General features: G+C 28.9%; 1 protein-coding gene across 5 annotated transcripts in view; it reads left to right on the top strand.

Moving 5' to 3' along the window:
• Window positions 1-25,527, top strand: part of LOC145241281 (uncharacterized) — a 292,029-nt gene that overhangs the window by 70,644 nt on the left and 195,858 nt on the right. For all 5 annotated transcript variants that reach the window (XM_080104025.1, XM_080104023.1, XM_080104024.1 and 2 more), the window contains exons 10-11: window positions 9,288-9,454; window positions 24,650-24,787. In XM_080104025.1, coding sequence (XP_079960151.1) covers window positions 9,288-9,454; window positions 24,650-24,787 — 305 coding nt within the window. The remainder of the gene's footprint in view (window positions 1-9,287; window positions 9,455-24,649; window positions 24,788-25,527) is intronic.

The raw sequence follows: 25,527 nt of genomic DNA, 5'->3' as shown, positions 1-25,527 counted from the left end.
TTGTTATTCTTGTTTTTAATGTTTACTGAAAGATTCGGGGTGCGTGGATTAGACGGTGGTGAAGAAATGGTGATACATACCGCAGCTCTGTCTCTGACTAACTTTTCTTTCTCTGTCACGATTTTATTCATAATCACATTCTTTCCATTAGAATCTTTAATATTTCCTTTTTTTATTGTCTCAACTATTGATCGATATCTGCTCAAATGTTTCTGGGTCGAATTATGCATTCTGTTAGACAATAGGTGGAAATACCGAATTCTTAACATTTGAATCCATTTGTGTGTGTGCAACTCATTGAATGTTTTTTTTTACAGGGTTTGCCTTCCAATATCTAACAGTTTGGTCTCTTTCGGAGATGTTGTTGGGGGCTCAACATGGCTGAGGAAGTTTGTCCTTGACTTCAATGAAACCATTGATTTAGTTTCAGCTTAAATATTTGAAACTCGCATCAATGATATTGCAAGGGTGTTGAATCCTGCAGATGCTATAGTACTGTCTACATGAGAAAACAATATGGATATCATCATGGAATAGATCTTTGACTCTGCTTCTCCAAATTCCAGAGCCATATTTATCATTCAGTCTCCATTTCCACTAAAGTGAGGTAGGAATAGCATTAGATGTTAGACATATAATTATCAGGTAATTAAAGACGTATAATTATAAGTTAAACTTTTCCACTATGGACAGTAATGTCCACTAGTGCCATAAAAGATCTGCCAAGTCTGCAACAAAGATGGTAGGCCCTCTCTACTGAGCTAGAAAACTTCTCACACTTGCCAATATATATATATATATATATATATATATATATATATATATATATATATATATATATATATATATATATATATATATAAGTGACATTGTTTGTCTATGTGAGAAACGGTCTTTACCAAACTGCTCTGTCAATTTTTAGTCAACAGACTTGAAACTTGATATATAGTTGATCTGGACCTGTGGAACAAATTCGATTTGGTTTTAGCTGGTAAAAATAAGAGAAAGGTGTAGTCATTCTCCTTCGTTGTAGTCTAAAGGCAACTTACTCAAATTACTCAAATTGTCTAAAATTCCATGCATTCGTATACAATACTACTTATCCATCCATCTATACTTTAACTATACTTACAGAATATGCAATAACCTATATCTATCAGGTATAACTGTACTCCATATCAAATGTTCTCTTGTATCTATACTGAGCATATATTATCTTTCAGTCTTACTAAATGTCCGGTTTGGGCACCAAATCAGAATTTCTTATAGCAAGTAGATCATACTCTAACACTTTATCCTAATCCTAAACCTACTAAACCATATCTAACCATACATTCCTAAACCTACTAAACCATGTCTAACCATACATTGCTAAACTTACAAAAATATATCTAACCATACATTAACTCGTCTCTCTCGATCCAATACTGTAGCAAATTTAGCTGCTTCCACTGCATGAATTTTTACCTATACCCTCTCCCAGTAAAAATGAAAATGGAAAGCATAATAATGCCCTTTTTTAACCATGCTGAGGAGTGAAAATTTTCTGTAGACGCTAACCTAAATGCCCGATTTTTCCAGGAGATATTAACCTAAATAACCAATAAATATTAACTACCCATGCGGGGTCGCAGAAATACCTGGATTAGGACCCAGGCACGGGGTGAACCCCTTCGGAGCTGATGGACCCGTAGGTCTTCCCAGGCCATCCGTCTAGGAGAAGGAAAACTCTGAAACTAAACCTAGGGGAGGGAGGCCTCTTCAGTCCTGGACGACAACCTTCCTAGAGCTGGTGACTCAAACAAATCACCGGTTGGCAAACCTAAACTGCTTAAGGAGGAGATAGACTCTGTCTATCGCCCGGCTTTCATACTCCTTCTTTGCCTATTGGCCAGGCGTAGAGGTACTATCACAGGGACTCGTCTGAATCACCCAGTGGTTGACCTTGTTTCCTGATTAGGGCAATGAACGCCGCATTTCCCCACTCCTGCCACATCCCATCCCCCTAAACTGGACACAGTGGGGTGCTTCAGTGCCATATATGTCAGTGCAGTTGGACTGGGCTGGCTTTGCCTAATGGATTGAGGGTACCGGATTGACAGTTCCTGGCTGCTGTTTCCGACTGATAGTACAGGAGCCCTAACTCTTTGGTAGCGCTTAGAGCGGCTGCTCTATCAACAGTTGTAAAATATCGGGATGTTTGTAGTGCCATGTCGCGCATGGAAAGGGACCCTGCACTCATCCCCGGTGGGCTTTCCTGAGGCCACAATCCTGTGGGTGAGGACAGCTGATGGTCTACTTGTATTGCATGTCTGGTATTCTGCACAACTACTTGTCCAGCACCCCCTCACTCATCCACCCTAACTGAAACTTTTAAATAAAATAAAATGAAATGACAGCTCAAGCAAAAGTTACGTTTAAACCAGGACCAAACTCAAAGAAAACCAACCTGCCTCCTCCCTTGAGGCTTGCATTTACTTAGATGATGTTGAGTCATTTCTCCTTGTAAACACCCCGGATATCTTAGCATTAAGTGAAACTAACCTTCACTCCTCCATTCCCTCTAACCACTTTAACATGCCTGGTTATCTCCCACTCTACCGTAAGGACTCGGACAGACATATGCATGGACTTGGAGTCTATATTCGAAACACCCTCCCCCTAACTAGAGAAATAAAACTAGAATCAGAGGGCCAGGCCTTTATGTGCTTCAGACTAAATATGCAACCCAATATTAGCTACTTGTATTTTCTCTACCGCTCTCCCTCAAACCAAGACTGTACCCTAATAAACAAAGTCTCAGACAGCATAGATATAGCACTCTCCCTCGATACTAGCGCACAAATACATGTATTTGGTGACTTCAATGTCCACCACAGTAACTGGCTAGGATTCTCAAATCACACAGACGTAGCTGGTAGCGCAACTCATAGCTTCTCTATATCTCATTCCCTATCTCAGTTGGTTACATTTCCGACACGTTTCCCAGACCAACACGACCAACATGCCTCACTTCTAGATCTCTTTCTGACAACGGTTCCCAATGACTGTATAACAAATGCCCACAGCCCACTCGGGAATGCTGATCACACTGTGATAATGGTAGAAATCAGCCTAAATTCTCGCCCTAAAACTGAAGACCCACTTCTCAAAACAACGAGGTATTACAAAAAGGCTGATTGGGAAGCCATCAGGGAGCTCATCAGAGATGCCCCATGGCAAAATATCTTTACTCTTCCAGCAGAACAGTGTGCAAATGAGACAACTGAATGGTTCAAAACTGCTATTGAAGCACACGTTCCCGCACGGAAATACTATAGCAAGCCCCACTCTCCCCAATGGTTTACTTCTGCTTGTGCAGCTGCCATTTGTCAAAGGCAGCATGCGTTCTGCAGATTCAACCGACATAAGTCCAGCTCAAATAAACAGAAGTTTATAGAAGCTAGAAATAATTGTAAGAGAGTGATAGACACAGCTAAGACAGATTACTCTGAAACCACCAGAAAGCGCATCGAAGCACAGAAATTAGGAACCCGGGATTTTTGGAAAATCTACAACAGCGTAGTTAATAATGGACAGTCAATTATTCCCCCACTAACAAACAATCATGAGGTTGCTTGCACGGCAACTGACAAGGCTAATCTGCTTGCCAGTCGGTTTGCCTCAAACTCCACACTGAACTCGGTACACCACTCACTCCCTGATTTTCCTCTGCGAACAGACACCACACTTGACGATTTGAAAATCACCCCTTCTCAGGTACATGCTATTATAAAAAACCTAGACACCTCAAAAGCATGTGGACCAGATCTCATCCCGGCTGTGCTATTAAAAAAATGCTCTGCCGAGGTTGCTCCAGTTCTGTCCAAACTTTACAATAAATGCCTTAACGAATCTTGTTTTCCCGACTGCTGGAAAACCGCCTCTGTGGTACCAGTCTTCAAGAATTCTGATGAAAAAACTGACCCACTAAATTATCGCCCCATTAGCCTCCTCCCGCTTTTCGCCAAAATATTTGAGTCCTTAGTTAATCAAGCCCTAGTCCAGCACCTAACAGCTGCTAAACTCCTGACTGACAAACAATATGGATTCAGGCAAGCCCGTTCAACAGCAGATATCTTAACTGTAGTTTCTGAACGTATATACCGTTCATTGGATAAAACAGGGGAGGGTAGAGCGGTGGCCCTTGATATATCTAAGGCTTTTGACAGGGTATGGCACGATGGTCTTCTAAGGAAAATTAGATCATATGGAATCACTGGAAGAATTCATAATGTAATTAAATCCTTCTTAAGTAATAGAAAAATCAAAGTTGTCCTCGACGGACATACATCCAAACAATATGACATAAATGCGGGAGTACCTCAGGGGTCTATCCTTGGACCTCTATTATTCCTGATATTCATAAACGACCTCCCTGATAATATTGTTTCGGAGATGGGTATATTTGCCGATGACACCACTCTCTACAACAGATATGAGGGGAAAACAAATGAACACATATCCAAGGAAATGGCAGAAACACTAGAGGACGACCTCCAATCCGTAGTGGAATGGGGACAAAATGGTTGGTCACATTCAATGCTGCTAAGACTAAGCTTGTTTCCTTCAATAACTACAAGAAACCTTCTCTACCACCAATAGCAATGGCCAAGAACTCATTGCCTGAAAGTACTTCTTTTAAACTCCTCCGCCTAACGTTTACAGGGAATATGAACTGGAATAGATACATTGAGAGCATTGCCAAGGCTGCTGCAAGGAAGGTTGGCTCCCTCTACCGTGCTAGAAAACTACTTACGCCTGCCTGTATCCTATACCTCTATAAGGAAACCATTCGCCCATGTATGGAGTACTGTTGTCACATCTGGGCTGGTGCATCTGCTGCTTGTCTCTTGCTCCTGGACAGGGTTCAAAAAAGAGTCGCCAACCTGATAGGTCCTGAACTGTCATCTAGGCTTCAACCTCTGTCCCATCGACGAGATGTTGCATCCCTCTGCCTGTTTTACAAATACTTTAATGGTGAATGCTCTGACGAACTGCAAACACTTGTACCTCCCCGACGTAACTACCCCCGACAAACCCGACAAGCTACTAAGTCTCATCCCTTTACAGTAGAGATCCCTAGGTGCAAGAAAGCCTTTTACTCCAATAGTTTCTTCCCCAGAACTGCGGGTCTTTGGAACTCCCTTCCGGGATTCTGCTTTCCCAACTGCAATGATATGCAGAAGTTCAAGTGTAATGTTAACAAACATCTTTCTACTCTTCTCCCCTCATAATGACCCCGCTAATTAATTCCCTAATAGTAGCCCCCTGCTTCAAAGTGGCACTGTGCCTTGTTTGGGGTGAAAATTGAATTAAAAAAAAAAAAAAAAAAAAAAAAACTACTAAGGAGTTAAAATTGAAAATTTAGAAACTTTACAGGCATAAGTTGACTTTAAGTGCTCCTCTACACATGCACAAATATACATTTATACATTAAACTGTGTTAATTTTTAAAGTTTTGATATTTCTGTCCTTAGCTCATGTGGTAGCAAATAACACTGGAAAGGTAAATGTTTTGGTTTCAATTCTAGCTGATAGCACCCAAGTCATATTTTTTAAAAATCATTACTATATATTGGGTACAATATAATAATGAATAGAGAATTGGCTCTATAAAAATAAATACGAAATCTACATAAATTAAAATGTCATATGTAAGAGTACTTTAAAACCGAGCAACGCCGGTTGGCTTTCTAATATCTCTCTAAAGCCATCATTCGTCCATGCATGGAATATTGTTCATGATCACTAACCTCTCTCGCTTTTGAACAGGGTGCAAAAATGAATTTCTAACCTAATAGGTCCTGCACTGTCTGCCAAGCCCCAGCCCCTGTCACATTGCTGCAGTGTTGCATCACTGTGGTTGTTTTAGAAGTACTTTCATGAAATGCGCTCTTATTAACTTGTATACCCTCAAGGAAAATATCTCCAACCCATATTACAGGCAACAAAATCTCACCCCTTCATTGTAGGAATCTATAGATGCTGAGAGACTTTCTACTCTAATAGTTTTCCTCAGAGCATTCGCTTTTGAAATTGCTACCCTGATTCCTGCTTCTCAACATGCAGAAATTTAAATTTGATATTAATAAGCATCTTTCTTTTCAACTCCCCACTCAGGTTACCCTATAAATCTGGCCTTTTTCCCAGTAGTCATTTATGCTTCAATAGGAATATGTATTGTTTGGAGAAAACAAAAAAAAAAGAAGAAAAAAGTTTAATTAAATTATTGACTCATAATTATAAGTTAATTAGGTTATAGGCACATAATTATAAGTTACTTAGGTTATAGGCCCAATTATAAGTTAACTAGCAGGCCGCCCAGCATTGCCCGGTCATAAAATACACATAAATATTATATTTTAATTAATACAGAAACTGAAAGATGCGCATGCGGGTATTTTTTTTTAAACCGTCCATGCCTTGTAAGTAAAAAAAAAAAAATACTAGAACTGGGATCGAAACCAAAACCTAAAGACAGTGAGTCAAGTACGATAACCATTAGACCAACGTGACACGAACTTCAAAAGGTATTTTCAAACTACTTATCCTCAACATAAGTAATCGGTCATATGAACTATTCATGCATGCGCATTCGTGAAACAGCAAACATAAAAATCTGATGACTCCCATGTTTGAATATCCTATGTACCAAATTTCAAGTCTGTAGATAAAAAATTCGTTGAGTATATAGGTTGAGAAGTGTCCTCACATACACACACATTCTCACTTTTACAGATATACTATCAGGCGGCCTGGCGTTGCCCGGTCATAAAATACACATAGATATTATATTTTAATTAATGCAAAATTCTTATTTATTATAAACAGAAATACTGTAGGTATTAAACGTAACGTAAAATTCCTTTAAAAATCAAAGTAAAAAACATTGGAAGAATCTGAGACATATAATGCATGTAAGTAAAAAAAGTACTTGAGCTGAGATCGAAACCAAAACCTAAAGACAGTGAATCAAATACCGAAGTAGCTCCAGTTCTCTGCAAACAAATGCCTTAATGAGTCTTGCTTTCCTGCCTGCTGGAAAACTGCTTCTGTGGTACCAGTTTTCAAAAATTCTGGCGAAAGAACTGACCCAGTGAATTATCGCCCCATTAGCCTCCTCCCACTTTTCGACAAAATATTTGAGTCCATAATTAATCAAGCTCTAGTTCATCACCTTACAGATACTAAACTTCTGACTGACCAACAATATGAATTTAGACAAGCCCGTTCCACAGCAGACATCCTAACTGTAATCTCTGAACGTATATACCATTCACTTGAAAAAGCAGGGGAGAGTAGAGCGGTAGCTCTAGATATATCTAAGGCTTTTAACAGAGTATGGCATGAAGGGTTTCTCAGGAAAATCAGATCATACGGTATCACTGGAAGAATACTTAATATAATTAAATCCTTCATAGATAAGGGAAAAGTCCAGGTTGTCCTCGACGGTGGTACATCTAAACAATATTATATAAATGTGGGAGTGCCTCAAGGGTCTATCCTTGGACCTCTATTATTCCATTTCATAAATGACCTCTATTATTCCATTTCATAAATGACCTCCCTGACAAAATTGTCTGTGAGATGGGTATATATGCTGATGACACCATGCTCTATAACAGACACGATAGGAAAACAAATGAACACATATCTAAAAAAAATGACAGAAACACTAGAGAAAGACCTCCAATCTGTAGTGGAATGGGGACAAAAATGGATGGTCACATTCAATGCTTCCAATACTAAACTTGTTTCCTTCAATAATTACAAGAAACCTTCTCTATCACCAATAGCAATGGCTAAAGACTCTTTATCTGAAAGTACATCTTTTAAACTCCTTGGCCTAACGTTCACAGGAAACATGAGTTGGAACAATTATATTGAGAGCATTGCCCAGACCACTGTGAAGAAGGTGGGCTCTCTCTACCGTGCTAGAAAGCTGCTAACACCCGAAAGTATCTTTTACTTTTATAAGGCCACCATTCGCCCATGTATGGAGTATTGTTGTCATATTTGGGCTGGTGCATCTGCTACTAGTCTCTCGCTCCTAGATAAGGTTCAAAAGAGAGTCGCCTGCCTGATAGGTCCTGAACTGTCATCTAAGCTTCAGCCTCTGTCCTATCGACAAAATGTAGCATCCCTCTCTCTGCCTGTTCTACAAGTACTTTAACGGTGAATGCTCCAACGAACTGCAAGCATTTGTATCCCCTCGACGTGAATATCCCCGACAAACCTGACAAGCAGCTAAATCCCACCTCTTCACTTCCCTAGGTGTAAGAGAACCTTCTACTCCAGTAGTTTCTTCCCCAGAAACGCTAGACTTTGGAATTCCCTTCTGGGTTCCTGCTTTCCCAACTGTACTGACATGCAGAAGTTCAAGTGTAGTGTGAACTGACACCTTGCTATCCAACTCCCCACATAGTACCCCTGTAGCTTATGTCCCTGATAGTAGCCTCCTACATCAAAGTGGCAATGTGCCTTGTTTGGGGTGAAAATGTAATACAATAAAAAAAAAATATGATAACCATTAGGCCAGCATGACAGGATATTTAAATGTGTTTACAAACCTAATTATCCTTAATATAAGGAAGCTGTCATGCTTCTCGATTGCACATCCACAGTTGTGAAACAGTTGACAAACAGATAAAAATTCGACAACCCCTACATACCAACTTGCTAATTTTGATCTCTTAGCAGCTCTGTTTTTGGATTAAAATTCATTAAAGATTTTCCATGTCTGAATATCCTATACACCAAATTTTAATTTTGTAGATCAAAAATTCGTCGAGTATATAAGTTGAGAAGTGTCCTCACACACACACACATTCTCACTTTTATAGATAAATAGATAGATTAGGTTATATGCATATAATCATAAGTTTAGATTATAAGCACATAATTATAACTTAATTAAGTTATAGGCACATAATTATAATTTAATTAGGTTATAAACAGATAATTATAAGTTAATTAGGTTATAGGCACATAATGTTAAGTTAAATATTGTTAATATGCTGATAAAAATTTAACAATGGAAATAATCTAATGTTACTTCTATCGACGTATAATTATAAGATAATTAAATTATAGGCATATAGTTATAAATTAATTAAGTTATACGCATATAGTTATAAGTTAATTAAGTTATAGGCACATAATTATAAGTTATTTAGGTTATAGGCACATAATTATAAGTTAATTATTGTTAATACTCTTATGATCTAATGTTGCTTCTATTGTAGCAAATGGGGCCTTAGAGAAGTTAAGAGAAAGTCTTTCTGAAATGGAATCTAAAGTTAAAGAAGCCTATGAAGAATTCCAACGTGTCTCACATTTGATACCCAGTCAATCGCCCGCAGATGAGATGAAGATGATGATGCGTCAAACTCTGGCAGACAAGATGAAATACGTAATATTTAAATTTTTAATATTTTTGTACTTTTTTTTTTACAACACAACAATGTGTGTGTGTGTATAAAATTGAATAGATATACTCAACAATAAAATTGAATAGATATACTCAACAATAAAATTGAATGGATATACTCAACAATAAAATTGAATAGATATACTCAACAATAAAATTGAATAGATATACTCAACAATAAAATTGAATAGATATACTCAACAATAAAATTGAATGGATATACTCAACAATAAAATTGAATGGATATACTCAACAATAAAATTGAATAGATATACTCAGCAATAAAATTGAATAGATATACTCAACAATATAATTGAATAGATGTACTCAACAATAAAATTGAATAGATATACTCAACAATAAAATTGAATAGATATACTCAACAATAAAATTGAATAGATATACTCAACAATAAAATTGAATGGATATACTCAACAATAAAATTGAATGGATATACTCAACAATAAAATTGAATAGATATACTCAACAATAAAATTGAATAGATATACTCAACAATAAAATTGAATGGATATACTCAACAATAAAATTGAATAGATATACTCAACAATAAAATTGAATAGATATACTCAACAATATAATTGAATAGATATACTCAACAATAAAATTGAATAGATATACTAAGCAATAAAATTGAATAGATATACTCAGCAATAAAATTGAATAGATATACTCAACATTATAATTGAATAGATGTACTCAACAATAAAATTGAATAGATATACTCAACAATAAAATTGAATAGATATACTCAACAATAAAATTGAATAGATATACTCAACAATAAAATTGAATAGATATACTCAACAATAAAATTGAATAGATATACTCAACAATAAAATTGAATAGATATACTCAACAATAAAATTGAATAGATATACTCAACAATAAAATTGAATAGATATACTTAACAATAAAATTGAATGGATATACTCAACAATAAAATTGAATAGATATACTCAACAATATAATTGAATAGATATACTCAACAATAAAATTGAATAGATATACTAAGCAATAAAATTGAATAGATATACTCAGCAATAAAATTGAATAGATATACTCAACATTATAATTGAATAGATGTACTCAACAATAAAATTGAATAGATATACTCAACAATAAAATTGAATAGATATACTCAACAATAAAATTGAATAGATATACTCAACAATAAAATTGAATAGATATACTCAACAATAAAATTGAATAGATATACTCAACAATAAAATTGAATAGATATACTCAACAATAAAATTGAATAGATATACTCAACAATAAAATTGAATAGATATACTTAACAATAAAATTGAATGGATATACTCAACAATAAAATTGAATAGATATACTCAACAATAAAATTGAATAGATATACTTAACAATAAAATTGAATAGATATACTCAACAATAAAATTGAATAGATATACTCAACAATAAAATTGAATAGATATACTCAACAATAAAATTGAATAGATATACTCAACAATATAATTGAATAGATATACTCAACAATAAAATTGAATGGATATACTCAACAATAAAATTGAATAGATATACTCAACAATAAAATTGAATGGATATACTCAACAATATAATTGAATAGATATACTCAACAATAAAATTGAATAGATATACTAAGCAATAAAATTGAATAGATATACTCAGCAATAAAATTGAATAGATATACTCAACAATATAATTGAATAGATGTACTCAACAATAAAATTGAATAGATATACTCAACAATAAAATTGAATAGATATACTCAACAATAAAATTGAATAGATATACTCAACAATAAAATTGAATAGATATACTCAACAATAAAATTGAATAGATATACTCAACAATAAAATTGAATAGATATACTCAACAATAAAATTGAATAGATATACTCAACAATAAAATTGAATAGATATACTTAACAATAAAATTGAATGGATATACTCAACAATAAAATTGAATAGATATACTCAACAATAAAATTGAATAGATATACTTAACAATAAAATTGAATAGATATACTCAACAATAAAATTGAATAGATATACTCAACAATAAAATTGAATAGATATACTCAACAATAAAATTGAATAGATATACTCAACAATATAATTGAATAGATATACTCAACAATAAAATTGAATAGATATACTCAACAATAAAATTGAATAGATATACTCAACAATATAATTGAATAGATATACTCAACAATATAATTGAAAAGATATACTCAACAATAAAATTGAATAGATATACTCAGCAATAAAATTGAATAGATATCCTCAACAATAAAATTGAATAGATATCCTCAACAATAAAATTGAATAGATATCCTCAACAATAAAATTGAATAGATATCCTCAACAATAAAATTGAATAGATATCCTCAACAATAAAATTGAATAGATATACTCAACAATAAAATTGAATAGATATACTCAGCAATAAAATTGAAGAGATATACTCAACAATAAAATTGAATAGATATACTCAACAATAAAATTGAATAGATATACTCAACAATATAATTGAATAGATATACTTAACAATAAAATTGAATAGATATACTCAACAATAAAATTAAATAGATATACTCAACAATAAAATTGAATAGATATACTCAACAATAAAATTGAATAGATATACTCAACAATAAAATTGAATAGATATACTCAACAATATAATTGAATAGATATACTTAACAATAAAATTGAATAGATATACTCAACAATAAAATTAAATAGATATACTCAACAATAAAATTGAATAGATATACTCAACAATAAAATTGAATAGATATACTCAACAATAAAATTGAATAGATATACTCAACAATAAAATTGAATAGATATACTTAACAATAAAATTGAATAGATATACTCAACAATAAAATTAAATAGATATACTCAACAATAAAATTGAATAGATATACTTAACAATAAAATTGAATAGATATACTCAACAATAAAATTGAATAGATATACTCAACAATATAATTTAATAGATATACTTAACAATAAGATTGAATAGATATACTCAACAATAAAATTGAATAGATATACTCAACAATATAATTGAATAGATATACTTAACAATAAAATTGAATAGATATACTCAACAATAAAATTGAATAGATATACTCAACAATAAAATTGAATAGATATACTCAGCAATAAAATTGAATAGATATACTCAACAATAAAATTGAATAGATATACTCAACAATATAATTGAATAGATATACTCAACAATAAAATTGAATAGATATCCTCAACAATATAATTGAATAGATATACTTAACAATAAAATTGAATAGATATACTCAACAATAAAATTGAATAGATATACTCAACAATAAAATTGAATAGATATACTCAACAATATAATTGAATAGATATACTCAACAATAAAATTGAATAGATATACTCAACAATAAAATTGAATAGATATACTCAACAATAAAATTGAATAGATATACTTAACAATAAAATTGAATAGATATACTTAACAATATAATTGAATAGATATACTCAACAATATAATTGAATAGATATACTCAACAATAAAATTGAATAGATATACTCAACAATAAAATTGAATAGATATACTTAACAATAAAATTGAATAGATATACTTAACAATAAAATTGAATAGATATACTCAATAATAAAATTGAATAGATATACTCAACAATAAAATTGAATAGATATACTCAACAATAAAATTGAATAGATATCCTCAACAATAAAATTGAATAGATATACTCAAAAATAAAATTGAATAGATATACTCAACAATAAAATTGAATAGATATCCTCAAAAATAAAACTGAATAGATATACTCAACAATAAAATTGAATAGATATACTCAACAATAAAATTGAATAGATATACTCAACAATAAAATTGAATAGATATACTCAAAAATAAAATTGAATAGATATACTCAACAATAAAATTGAATAGATATACTCAAAAATAAAATTGAATAGATATACTCAACAATAAAATTGAATAGATATACTCAACAATAAAATTGAATAGATATCCTCAACAAAAAAATTGAATAGATATACACAAAAATAAAATTGAATAGATATACTCAACAATAAAATTGAATAGATATCCTCAACAATAAAATTGAATAGATATACTCAAAAATAAAATTGAATAGATATACTCAACAATAAAATTGAATAGATATCCTCAACAATAAAATTGAATAGATATACTCAACAATAAAATTGAATAGATATCCTCAACAATAAAATGGAATAGATATACTCAACAATAAAATTGAATAGATATACTCGACAATAAAATTGAATAGATATACTCAACAATAAAATTGAATAGATATACTCAACAATAAAATTGAATAGATATACTCAACAATAAAATTGAATAGATATACTCAACAATAAAATTGAATAGATATCCTCAACAATAAAATTGAATAGATATACTCAACAATAAAATTGAATAGATATACTCAACAATAAAATTGAATAGATATACTTAACAATAAAATTGAATAGATATACTCAACAATAAAATTGAATAGATATACTCAACAATAAAATTGAATAGATATACTCAAAAATAAAATTGAATAGATATACTTAACAATAAAATTGAATAGATATACTCAACAATAAAATTGAATAGATATCCTCAACAATAAAATTGAATAGATATACTCAACAATAAAATTGAATAGATATACTCAACAATAAAATTGAATAGATATACTCAACAATAAAATTGAATAGATATACTCAACAATAAAATTGAATAGATATACTCAACAATAAAATTGAATAGATATACTTAACAATAAAATTGAATAGATATACTCAACAATAAAATTGAATAGATATACTCAACAATAAAATTGAATAGATATACTCAACAATAAAATAGAATTGATATACTCAACAATAAAATTGAATAGATATACTCAGCAATAAAATTGAATAGATATCCTCAACAATAAAATTGAATAGATATACTCAACAATAAAATTGAATAGATATACTCAACAATAAAATTGAATAGATATACTCAACAATAAAATTGAATAGATATACTCAACAATAAAATTGAATAGATATACTCAACAATAAAATTGAATAGATATACTCAACAATAAAATTGAATAGATATACTTAACAATAAAATTGAATAGATATACTCAACAATAAAATTGAATAGATATACTCAACAATAAAATTGAATAGATATACTCAACAATAAAATTGAATAGATATACTCAACAATAAAATTGAATAGATATACTTAACAATAAAATTGAATAGATATACTCAGCAATAAAATTGAATAGATATACTTAACAATAAAATTGAATAGATATACTTAAAAATAAAATTGAATAGATATACTTAACAATAAAATTGAATAGATATACTTAACAATAAAATTGAATAGATATACTTAACAATAAAATTGAATAGATATACTTAACAATAAAATTTAATAGATATACTCAGCAATAAAATAGAATAGATATACTTAACAATAAAATTGAATAGATATACTCAACAATAAAATTGAATAGATATACTTAACAATAAAATTGAATAGATATACTCAGCAATAAAATTGAATAGATATACTCAACAATAAAATTGAATAGATATACTCAACAATAAAATTGAATAGATATACTCAGCAATAAAATTGAATAGATATACTCAACAATAAAATTGAATAGATATACTTTACAATAAAATTGAATAGATATACTCAACAATAAAATTGAATAGATATACTTAACAATAAAATTGAATAGATATACTCAGCAATAAAATTGAATAGATATACTTAACAATAAAATTGAATAGATATACTTTACAATAAAATTGAATAGATATACTCAACAATAAAATTGAATAGATATACTTAACAATAAAATTGAATAGATATACTCAGCAATAAAATTGAATAGATATACTTAACAATAAAATTGAATAGATATACTTAACAATAAAATTGAATAGATATACTCAACAATAAAATTGAATAGATATACTTAACAATAAAATTGAATAGATATACTCAACAATAAAATTGAATAGATATACTTAACAATAAAATTGAATAGATATACTTAACAATAAAATTGAATAGATATACTTAACAATAAAATTGAATAGATATACTCAGCAATAAAATTGAATAGATATACTTAACAATAAAATTGAATAGATATACTCAACAATAAAATTGAATAGATATACTTAACAATAAAATTGAATAGATATACTCAGCAATAAAATTGAATAGATATACTCAACAATAAAATTGAATAGATATACTCAACAATAAAATTGAATAGATATACTCAACAATAAAATTGAATAGATATACTCAACAATAAAATTGAATAGATATACTCAACAATAAAATTGAATAGATATACTCAGCAATAAAATTGAATAGATATACTCAACAATAAAATTGAATAGATATACTCAACAATAAAATTGAATAGATATACTCAACAATAAAATTGAATAGATATACTCAGCAATAAAATTGAATAGATATACTCAACAATAAAATTGAATAGATATACTCAGCAATAAAATTGAATAGATATACTCAACAATAAAATTGAATAGATATACTCAGCAATAAAATTGAATAGATATACTTAACAATAAAATTGAATAGATATACTCAGCAATAAAATTGAATAGATATACTCAACAATAAAATTGAATAGATATACTCAACAATAAAATTGAATAGATATACTCAACAATAAAATTGAATAGATATACTCAACAATAAAATTGAATAGATATACTCAACAATAAAATTGAATAGATATACTTAACAATAAAATTGAATAGATATACTCAGCAATAAAATTGAATAGATATACTTAACAATAAAATTGAATAGATATACTTAACAATAAAATTGAATAGATATACTTAACAATAAAATTGAATAGATATACTTAACAATAAAATTGAATAGATATACTTAACAATAAAATTGAATAGATATACTTAACAATAAAATTTAATAGATATACTCAGCAATAAAATTGAATAGATATACTTAACAATAAAATTGAATAGATATACTCAACAATAAAATTGAATAGATATACTTAACAATAAAATTGAATAGATATACTCAGCAATAAAATTGAATAGATATACTCAACAATAAAATTGAATAGATATACTCAACAATAAAATTGAATAGATATACTCAGCAATAAAATTGAATAGATATACTTAACAATAAAATTGAATAGATATACTTTACAATAAAATTGAATAGATATACTCAACAATAAAATTGAATAGATATACTTAACAATAAAATTGAATAGATATACTCAGCAATAAAATTGAATAGATATACTTAACAATAAAATTGAATAGATATACTTTACAATAAAATTGAATAGATATACTCAACAATAAAATTGAATAGATATACTTAACAATAAAATTGAATAGATATACTCAGCAATAAAATTGAATAGATATACTTAACAATAAAATTGAATAGATATACTTAACAATAAAATTGAATAGATATACTCAACAATAAAATTGAATAGATATACTTGACAATAAAATTGAATAGATATACTCAACAATAAAATTGAATACATATACTTAACAATAAAATTGAATAGATATACTTAACAATAAAATTGAATAGATATACTTAACAATAAAATTGAATAGATATACTCAGCAATAAAATTGAATAGATATACTTAACAATAAAATTGAATAGATATACTCAACAATAAAATTGAATAGATATACTTAACAATAAAATTGAATAGATATACTCAGCAATAAAATTGAATAGATATACTCAACAATAAAATTGAATAGATATACTCAACAATAAAATTGAATAGATATACTCAACAATAAAATTGAATAGATATACTCAACAATAAAATTGAATAGATATACTAAACAATAAAATTGAATAGATATACTCAGCAATAAAAATGAATAGATATACTCAACAATAAAATTGAATAGATATACTCAACAATAAAATTGAATAGATATACTCAACAATAAAATTGAATAGATATACTCAGCAATAAAATTGAATAGATATACTCAACAATAAAATTGAATAGATATACTCAGCAATAAAATTGAATAGATATACTCAACAATAAAATTGAATAGATATACTCAGCAATAAAATTGAATAGATATACTTAACAATAAAATTGAATAGATATACTCAGCAATAAAATTGAATAGATATACTCAACAATAAAATTGAATAGATATACTCAACAATAAAATTGAATAGATATACTCAACAATAAAATTGAATAGATATACTCAACAATAAAATTGAATAGATATACTTAACAATAAAATTGAATAGATATACTCAGCAATAAAATTGAATAGATATACTTAACAATAAAATTGAATAGATATACTTAACAATAAAATTGAATAGATATACTCAACAATAAAATTGAATAGATATACTTAACAATAAAATTGAATAGATATACTCAACAATAAAATTGAATAGATATACTCAACAATAAAATTGAATAGATATACTCAGCAATAAAATTGAATAGATATACTCAACAATAAAATTGAATAGATATACTCAGCAATAAAATTGAATAGATATACTTAACAATAAAATTGAATAGATATACTTAACAATAAAATTGAATAGATATACTCAACAATAAAATTGAATAGATATACTCAACAATAAAATTGAATAGATATACTCAACAATAAAATTGAATAGATATACTCAGCAATAAAATTGAATAGATATACTCAACAATAAAATTGAATAGATATACTCAACAATAAAATTGAATAGATATACTCAACAATAAAATTGAATAGATATACTCAACAATAAAATTGAATAGATATACTCAACAATAAAATTGAATAGATATACTCAACAATAAAATTGAATAGATATACTTAACAATAAAATTGAATAGATATACTCAGCAATAAAATTGAATAGATATACTCAGCAATAAAATTGAATAGATATACTCAACAATATAATTGAATAGATATACTCAACAATATAATTGAATAGATATACTCAGCAATAAAATTGAATAGATATACTCAACAATAAAATTAAATAGATATACTCAACAATATAATTGAATAGATATACTCAACAATTAAATTGAATAGATATACTCAACAATAAAATTGAATAGATATACTCAACAATAAAATTGAATAGATATACTCAACAATAAAATTGAATAGATATACTCAACAATAAAATTGAATAGATATACTCAACAATAAAATTGAATAGATATACTTAACAATAAAATTGAATAGATATACTCAACAATAAAATTGAATAGATATACTCAACAATAAAATTGAATAGATATACTCAGCAATAAAATTGAATAGATATACTCAACAATAAAATTGAATAGATATACTCAGCAATAAAATTGAATAGATATACTTAACAATAAAATTGAATAGATATACTTAACAATAAAATTGAATAGATATACTCAACAATAAAATTGAATAGATATACTCAACAATAAAATTGAATAGATATACTCAACAATAAAATTGAATAGATATACTCAGCAATAAAATTGAATAGACATACTCAACAATAAAATTGAATAGATATACTCAACAATAAAATTGAATAGATATACTCAACAATAAAATTGAATAGATATACTCAACAATAAAATTGAATAGATATACTCAACAATAAAATTGAATAGATATACTCAACAATAAAATTGAATAGATATACTTAACAATAAAATTGAATAGATATACTCAGCAATAAAATTGAATAGATATACTCAGCAATAAAATTGAATAGATATACTCAACAATATAATTGAATAGATATACTCAACAATATAATTGAATAGATATACTCAGCAATAAAATTGAATAGATATACTCAACAATAAAATTAAATAGATATACTCAACAATATAATTGAATAGATATACTCAACAATAAAATTGAATAGATATACTCAACAATAAAATTGAATAGATATACTCAACAATAAAATTGAATAGATATACTCAACAATAAAATTGAATAGATATACTCAACAATAAAATTGAATAGATATACTCAACAATAAAATTGAATAGATATACTCAACAATATAATTGAATAGATATACTCAACAATAAAATTGAATAGATATACTCAACAATAAAATTGAATAGATATACTCAACAATATAATTGAATAGATATACTCAACAGTAAAATTGAATAGATATACTCAACAATAAAATTGAATAGATATACTCAACAATATAATTGAATAGATATAATCAACAATAAAATTGAATAGATATACTCAACAGTAAAATTGAATAGATATACTCAACAATAAAATTGAATAGATATCCTCAACAATAAAATTGAATAGATATACTCAACAATAAAATTGAATAGATATACTCAACAATAAAATTGAATAGATATACTCAGCAATAAAATTGAATAGATATACTCAACAATAAAATTGAATAGATATACTCAACAATAAAATTGAATAGATACACTCAACAATAAAATTGAATAGATATACTCAACAATATAATTGAATAGATATACTCAACAATAAAATTGAATAGATATACTCAACAATAAAATTGAATGGATATACTCAACAATATAATTGAATAGATATAATCAACAATAAAATTGAATAGATATACTCAACAGTAAAATTGAATAGATATACTCAACAATAAAATTGAATAGATATCCTCAACAATAAAATTTAATAGATATACTCAACAATAAAATTGAATAGATATACTCAACAATAAAATTGAATAGATATACTCAGCAATAAAATTGAATAGATATACTCAACAATAAAATTGAATAGATATACTCAACAATAAAATTGAATAGATATACTCAACAATAAAATTGAATAGATATACTCAACAGTAAAATTGAATAGATATACTCAACAATAAAATTGAATAGATATACTCAACAGTAAAATTGAATAGATATACTCAACAATAAAATTGAATAGATATCCTCAACAATAAAATTGAATAGATATACTCAACAATAAAATTGAATATATATACTCAACAATAAAATTGAATAGATATACTCAACAATAAAATTGAATAGATATCCTCAACAATAAAATTGAATAGATATACTCAACAATAAAATTGAATAGATATACTCAACAATAAAATTGAATAGATATACTCAACAATAAAATTGAATAGATATACTCAACAATAAAATTGAATAGATATACTCAACAGTAAAATTGAATAGATATACTCAACAATAAAATTGAATAGATATACTCAACAATAAAATTGAATAGATATACTCAACAATATAATTGAATAGATATACTCAACAAATAACATTTGTCGATTTAACGAAACTTGAAACTCAACATGAAAGCATTAAAACTTTAAAACTTTTTGGTGTTTCTTTCGAATCAAATTTTTCATGCAGTCCATATATTAAATCCATTGCTCTTTCTGTTTCTCGTGAAGTTCGGTTCTCTTTATCATTCTAAACACTCTCTATCATTCTAAACACTCTCTATCATTCTAAACACTTTCTATCATTCTAAACACTTTCTATCATTCTAAACACTTTCTATCATTCTAAACACTTTCTATCATTCTAAACACTTTCTATCATTCTAAACACTTTCTATCATTCTAAACACTTTCTATCATTCTAAACACTCTCTATCATTCTAAACACTCTCTATCATTCTAAACACTTTCTATCATTCTAAACACTCTCTATCATTCTAAACACTCTCTATCATTCTAAACACTCTCTATCATTCTAAACACTCTCTATCATTCTAAACACTTTCTATCATTCTAAACACTCTCTATCATTCTAAACACTTTCTATCATTCTAAACACTTTCTATCATTCTAAACACTTTCTATCATTCTAAACACTTTCTATCATTCTAAACACTCTCTATCATTCTAAACACTCTCTATCATTCTAAACACTTTCTATCATTCTAAACACTCTCTATCATTCTAAACACTTTCTATCATTCTAAACACTCTCTATCATTCTAAACACTCTCTATCATTCTAAACACTTTCTATCATTCTAAACACTTTCTATCATTCTAAACACTCTCTATCATTCTAAACACTTTCTATCATTCTAAACACTTTCTATCATTCTAAACACTTTCTATCATTCTAAACACTTTCTATCATTCTAAACACTCTCTATCATTCTAAACACTCTCTATCATTCTAAACACTTTCTATCATTCTAAACACTCTCTATCATTCTAAACACTCTCTATCATTCTAAACACTTTCTATCATTCTAAACACTCTCTATCATTCTAAACACTCTCTATCATTCTAAACACTTTCTATCATTCTAAACACTCTCTATCATTCTAAACACTCTCTATCATTCTAAACACTTTCTATCATTCTAAACACTTTCTATCATTCTAAACACTTTCTCACATCTGAAACTATTCCCTATCTGATCTACTATCAGATCATGTATGGAATGCTGTCGTCATATTTCGGCTGGTGAATCTGTATCCCATGTGAGGATTGTTGATTAGGTGCAGAAAATTATCTGTAATTTGATTACCCCCCCCACTCCTTCCTTTCTTCTTCTTTGCAACCTCTCTCTCTCACACATGTGATGTTGCTAATCTCAGTTTATTTATATCACGGCATATATTCTTTAGAATTGGCTATTTCCTGCTTCCTTTGTTCCAGCTCATTTGACTTCTTGGTCTAGTGGTCTTCATCAATTCGCTGTTTTGATACTTCATTATAGTATAGTTTCTTATTCCAGTAGCTTTTTCCCAAGAACTGCAAGCTTAAGGAACTCCATTCCTGCTCAATGAACAATTTGTTGATTTGCACTGAAAATAAGAAACATTAATAACCCCCCGAAATTATCTTTCTTTGCCGGTTAACGAGTGCATCTAAATTGAAAGAAAATAATAACTAAGATTAACTTTAACATTAAAAATATTTTTATGTAAATAAATTAAAATAATAGTTATTTTGAAAATAAATAATAACATTTTTTATGTAAATAGATGAAAATAATGTTTGTAGGATGAATAAAAATAATAAATCATGAAATTGAATAAAAATGAATTTCCTAGTGAATAAATAAAAATATTTTTATATAATTAACTAAAACATAATAATTTTACATGAATAAATAAAGATAATAATTTTATGAAAATAAATAATTTTTTTTTACATGGTAGTCCCCACTTATCAAGGCCCGGAAGCCACTCGGGGATAAGGGTTATTGCGTGTACAGTATGTTAATTAATAATAAATAATTTTATGAAAATAAATAAAAAATAATTTTATGAAAATTAAAAAAAATAATTTATGTATAATGAAAATATTTTTTATAATAGATAAAAATAATTTTATGAAAATATAATAAAAATATTTTTGTAATAAATAAAAAATAATTTTATAAAAATATAAAAGATCAGAAGTTTAAATGTAATGTGAACAGACACCCTGCTACTCTATTCCTCACAATTATGGAGAGTAGACAATGCATTATGGATGTGTTATCGGCAGCGCCCGTTACTCTCGCTTCTCTTTATTTGTCCCTCAGTCCTGATTTTTAATGAGTGATTTTTCTGACAAAGGGAGAAGAAAAAGCTGTTTTCTAGGTTGGTAGTATTTTGCGTGAACAGCCGCCAGGGATGTCGGAAATTTTCTGTTTCTATGCCTATCCTTGTAGCCATGATAGAGTTCAAAATAGACTTTGTAGCCTTGTGGGGGATGTCCTTTTCTCTTCCCTGCAACCTCTTTCTCACAGAAGAGATGTTACGAGTTTGTCTCTGCTTTATCGTTATTTTCATGGCAGGTGCTCGGCTGAGCTCCATTCTATGGTCCCCACTCGCAAAACTTTCACAAGAAACACCTGTCTAGCAGAAAACATTATCACTAGTTTCCCCTACTCTTTATCTGTGCCTAAACCTAAGCGTAGATTCCATGAGCAAAGCTTCTTTCTTAGAACTGCATGCCTATGGAATTGTCTTCCGTTTTTCTGCTTTCCAGCTCACTACAATATGGTTGTCTTCAAGTCTAACATAAACAAGTTTTTGATGAGCTGTTCCATATAAGTTAACAAATTTACCGAATCTCCATTACTAACGGTTACTATATTGTCCAATTTCTACTGTACACTCTTTAACTCTTATCCTCGAGTGGCTTCTTGGCTTTGATAAGTGGTGATGCCTATGTAAAAAAAAAAAAATCCAATGTTAGACACGATCTCAAATAGTAGCCCTTTACGTTCCACATTGCAATATTTGTGTGAAAAAAAAAAGAAAATAAAAAGTGGATCGTGGGTTTACTTTCGACAGCCACGAAACTCTTGCTTCCCTAATTTTGTCTTTTAGTCCTCACATTCCATGGGCAATGTTTCTGACAAAGAGGGAAGAATTGCTGTTTTCTGGGTTAAAATTTATTCCATTTAACACTTATCGTTGGCAAGTTTTTAACTTTGAAGTAATATTTTTCTGTTTTTTTAGCTCTTTACATCAAGTAGTTTCATGCCTTGTCTGGACTGATTTCCATTAAAAATAAGTCTCCATGAATGTGATGTATGATCAGTGATGATGATGCTCAGATTAAAGTGAGTGAATGATTCAAGCTCATCTAGGTGCCGCTTGTGGGACTAAACAGGCCTGTGTGTGTGTGTGTGTGTGTGTGTGTGTGTGTGTGTGTGTGTGTGTGTGTGTGTGTGTGTGCGTGCACGCATGGTTTCATCACACAAGCGATATATGTGAACAGTTATGATGTGGAATCTAAAGTGTGTGAATCTCGATAGTTATGCGACTAGTTTTTGACTGAATGTATGCTTTTGAAATGTGTCTTTTTAATGATTCACACAGGCTCCTGGCAACTACGTAGATGCCATTTTACTTAATAGTTAGTTTCTATTTTATAAGGAAATTCATTCGTTTCTCTGATGACAACTGTATTTCTAAAGATCTAAAGATTTACACAGTTTTATTATAAATAGATGATATTTTTGATCCATTCATGTGAGTGTTATTTTTGATTCGGTTTCTTCAGGTGAATGTGCTTCGAAACCAAGCAAATGTTTTGGAGAAGGAAATTAACAAAGCAGAAAATTCTGTTGCCGAAAATCGAGATGAGATGTCCAACCTGAAGTGGCAGATGCAACAACTGGAGTCGAAAGATCCGACTTATGTAAGCAACGCTTTCTTCTTCACTTTCGTTCGTCATCAAATATGGATGACGGATATGAATGCTGTTTGCTTCTTAAGGTCAGGAGTGACAACGTTCGCTGGGCTCTTCCTTTTTTATGAGATAAAAACATATTCAAGATAAGCGAAACGTCTTCACACAGAAAGACAACAATGACCATTTCAATGTTTCATTTGACTGTGGATCTATTTCCTTTAACTATCAGCGATTTCTCTACAGATCCCCTAATTTTTTTTTATCGGACAGTATTAGTGTTTCTATTGATACGCATTTATTTCTAATTTCTCACCAATTTTTGCCTTACTTTCATTTATTAGCCAACCTTACTGTCAATAATAGAATAGTCTCCTTTCTATTCGGGGCTCCAATGAAAAAGATTTTGTGGGATGAATTGGATTCGAACTTGGAACAACCAGGTCGTCAGTCTGTGTCGTTAACCACTTAGCTACCGTCATTTCTAAAGTGCCACCCTGTGCGGATAAAGAGACTTAGAAACGATCGTACATAAAGCTGTAGTTTATGCCAAATTCAACAATGTTTAAAAATGAATATGTAAATTGGTTTACATAAGATCTCCCCCCCTCTCTCTCTTTATCTCTCTCTCTCTCTCTTTATCTCTCTCTCTCTCTCTCTCTTTCTCTAGTGTCCCAAAAGAAGCTGATGGTTCAAAAAACATTCACATCTTTCTTAATTTTTTTCGTTTTCGTTTATTTTTTCAGATC

Source organism: Euprymna scolopes, chromosome 20 (assembly GCF_053919585.1).
Source record: "Euprymna scolopes isolate OS-2025 chromosome 20, ASM5391958v1, whole genome shotgun sequence".
Taxonomy (NCBI): domain Eukaryota; kingdom Metazoa; phylum Mollusca; class Cephalopoda; order Sepiida; family Sepiolidae; genus Euprymna; species Euprymna scolopes.
This window is presented reverse-complemented; position numbering and strand designations above follow the sequence as displayed.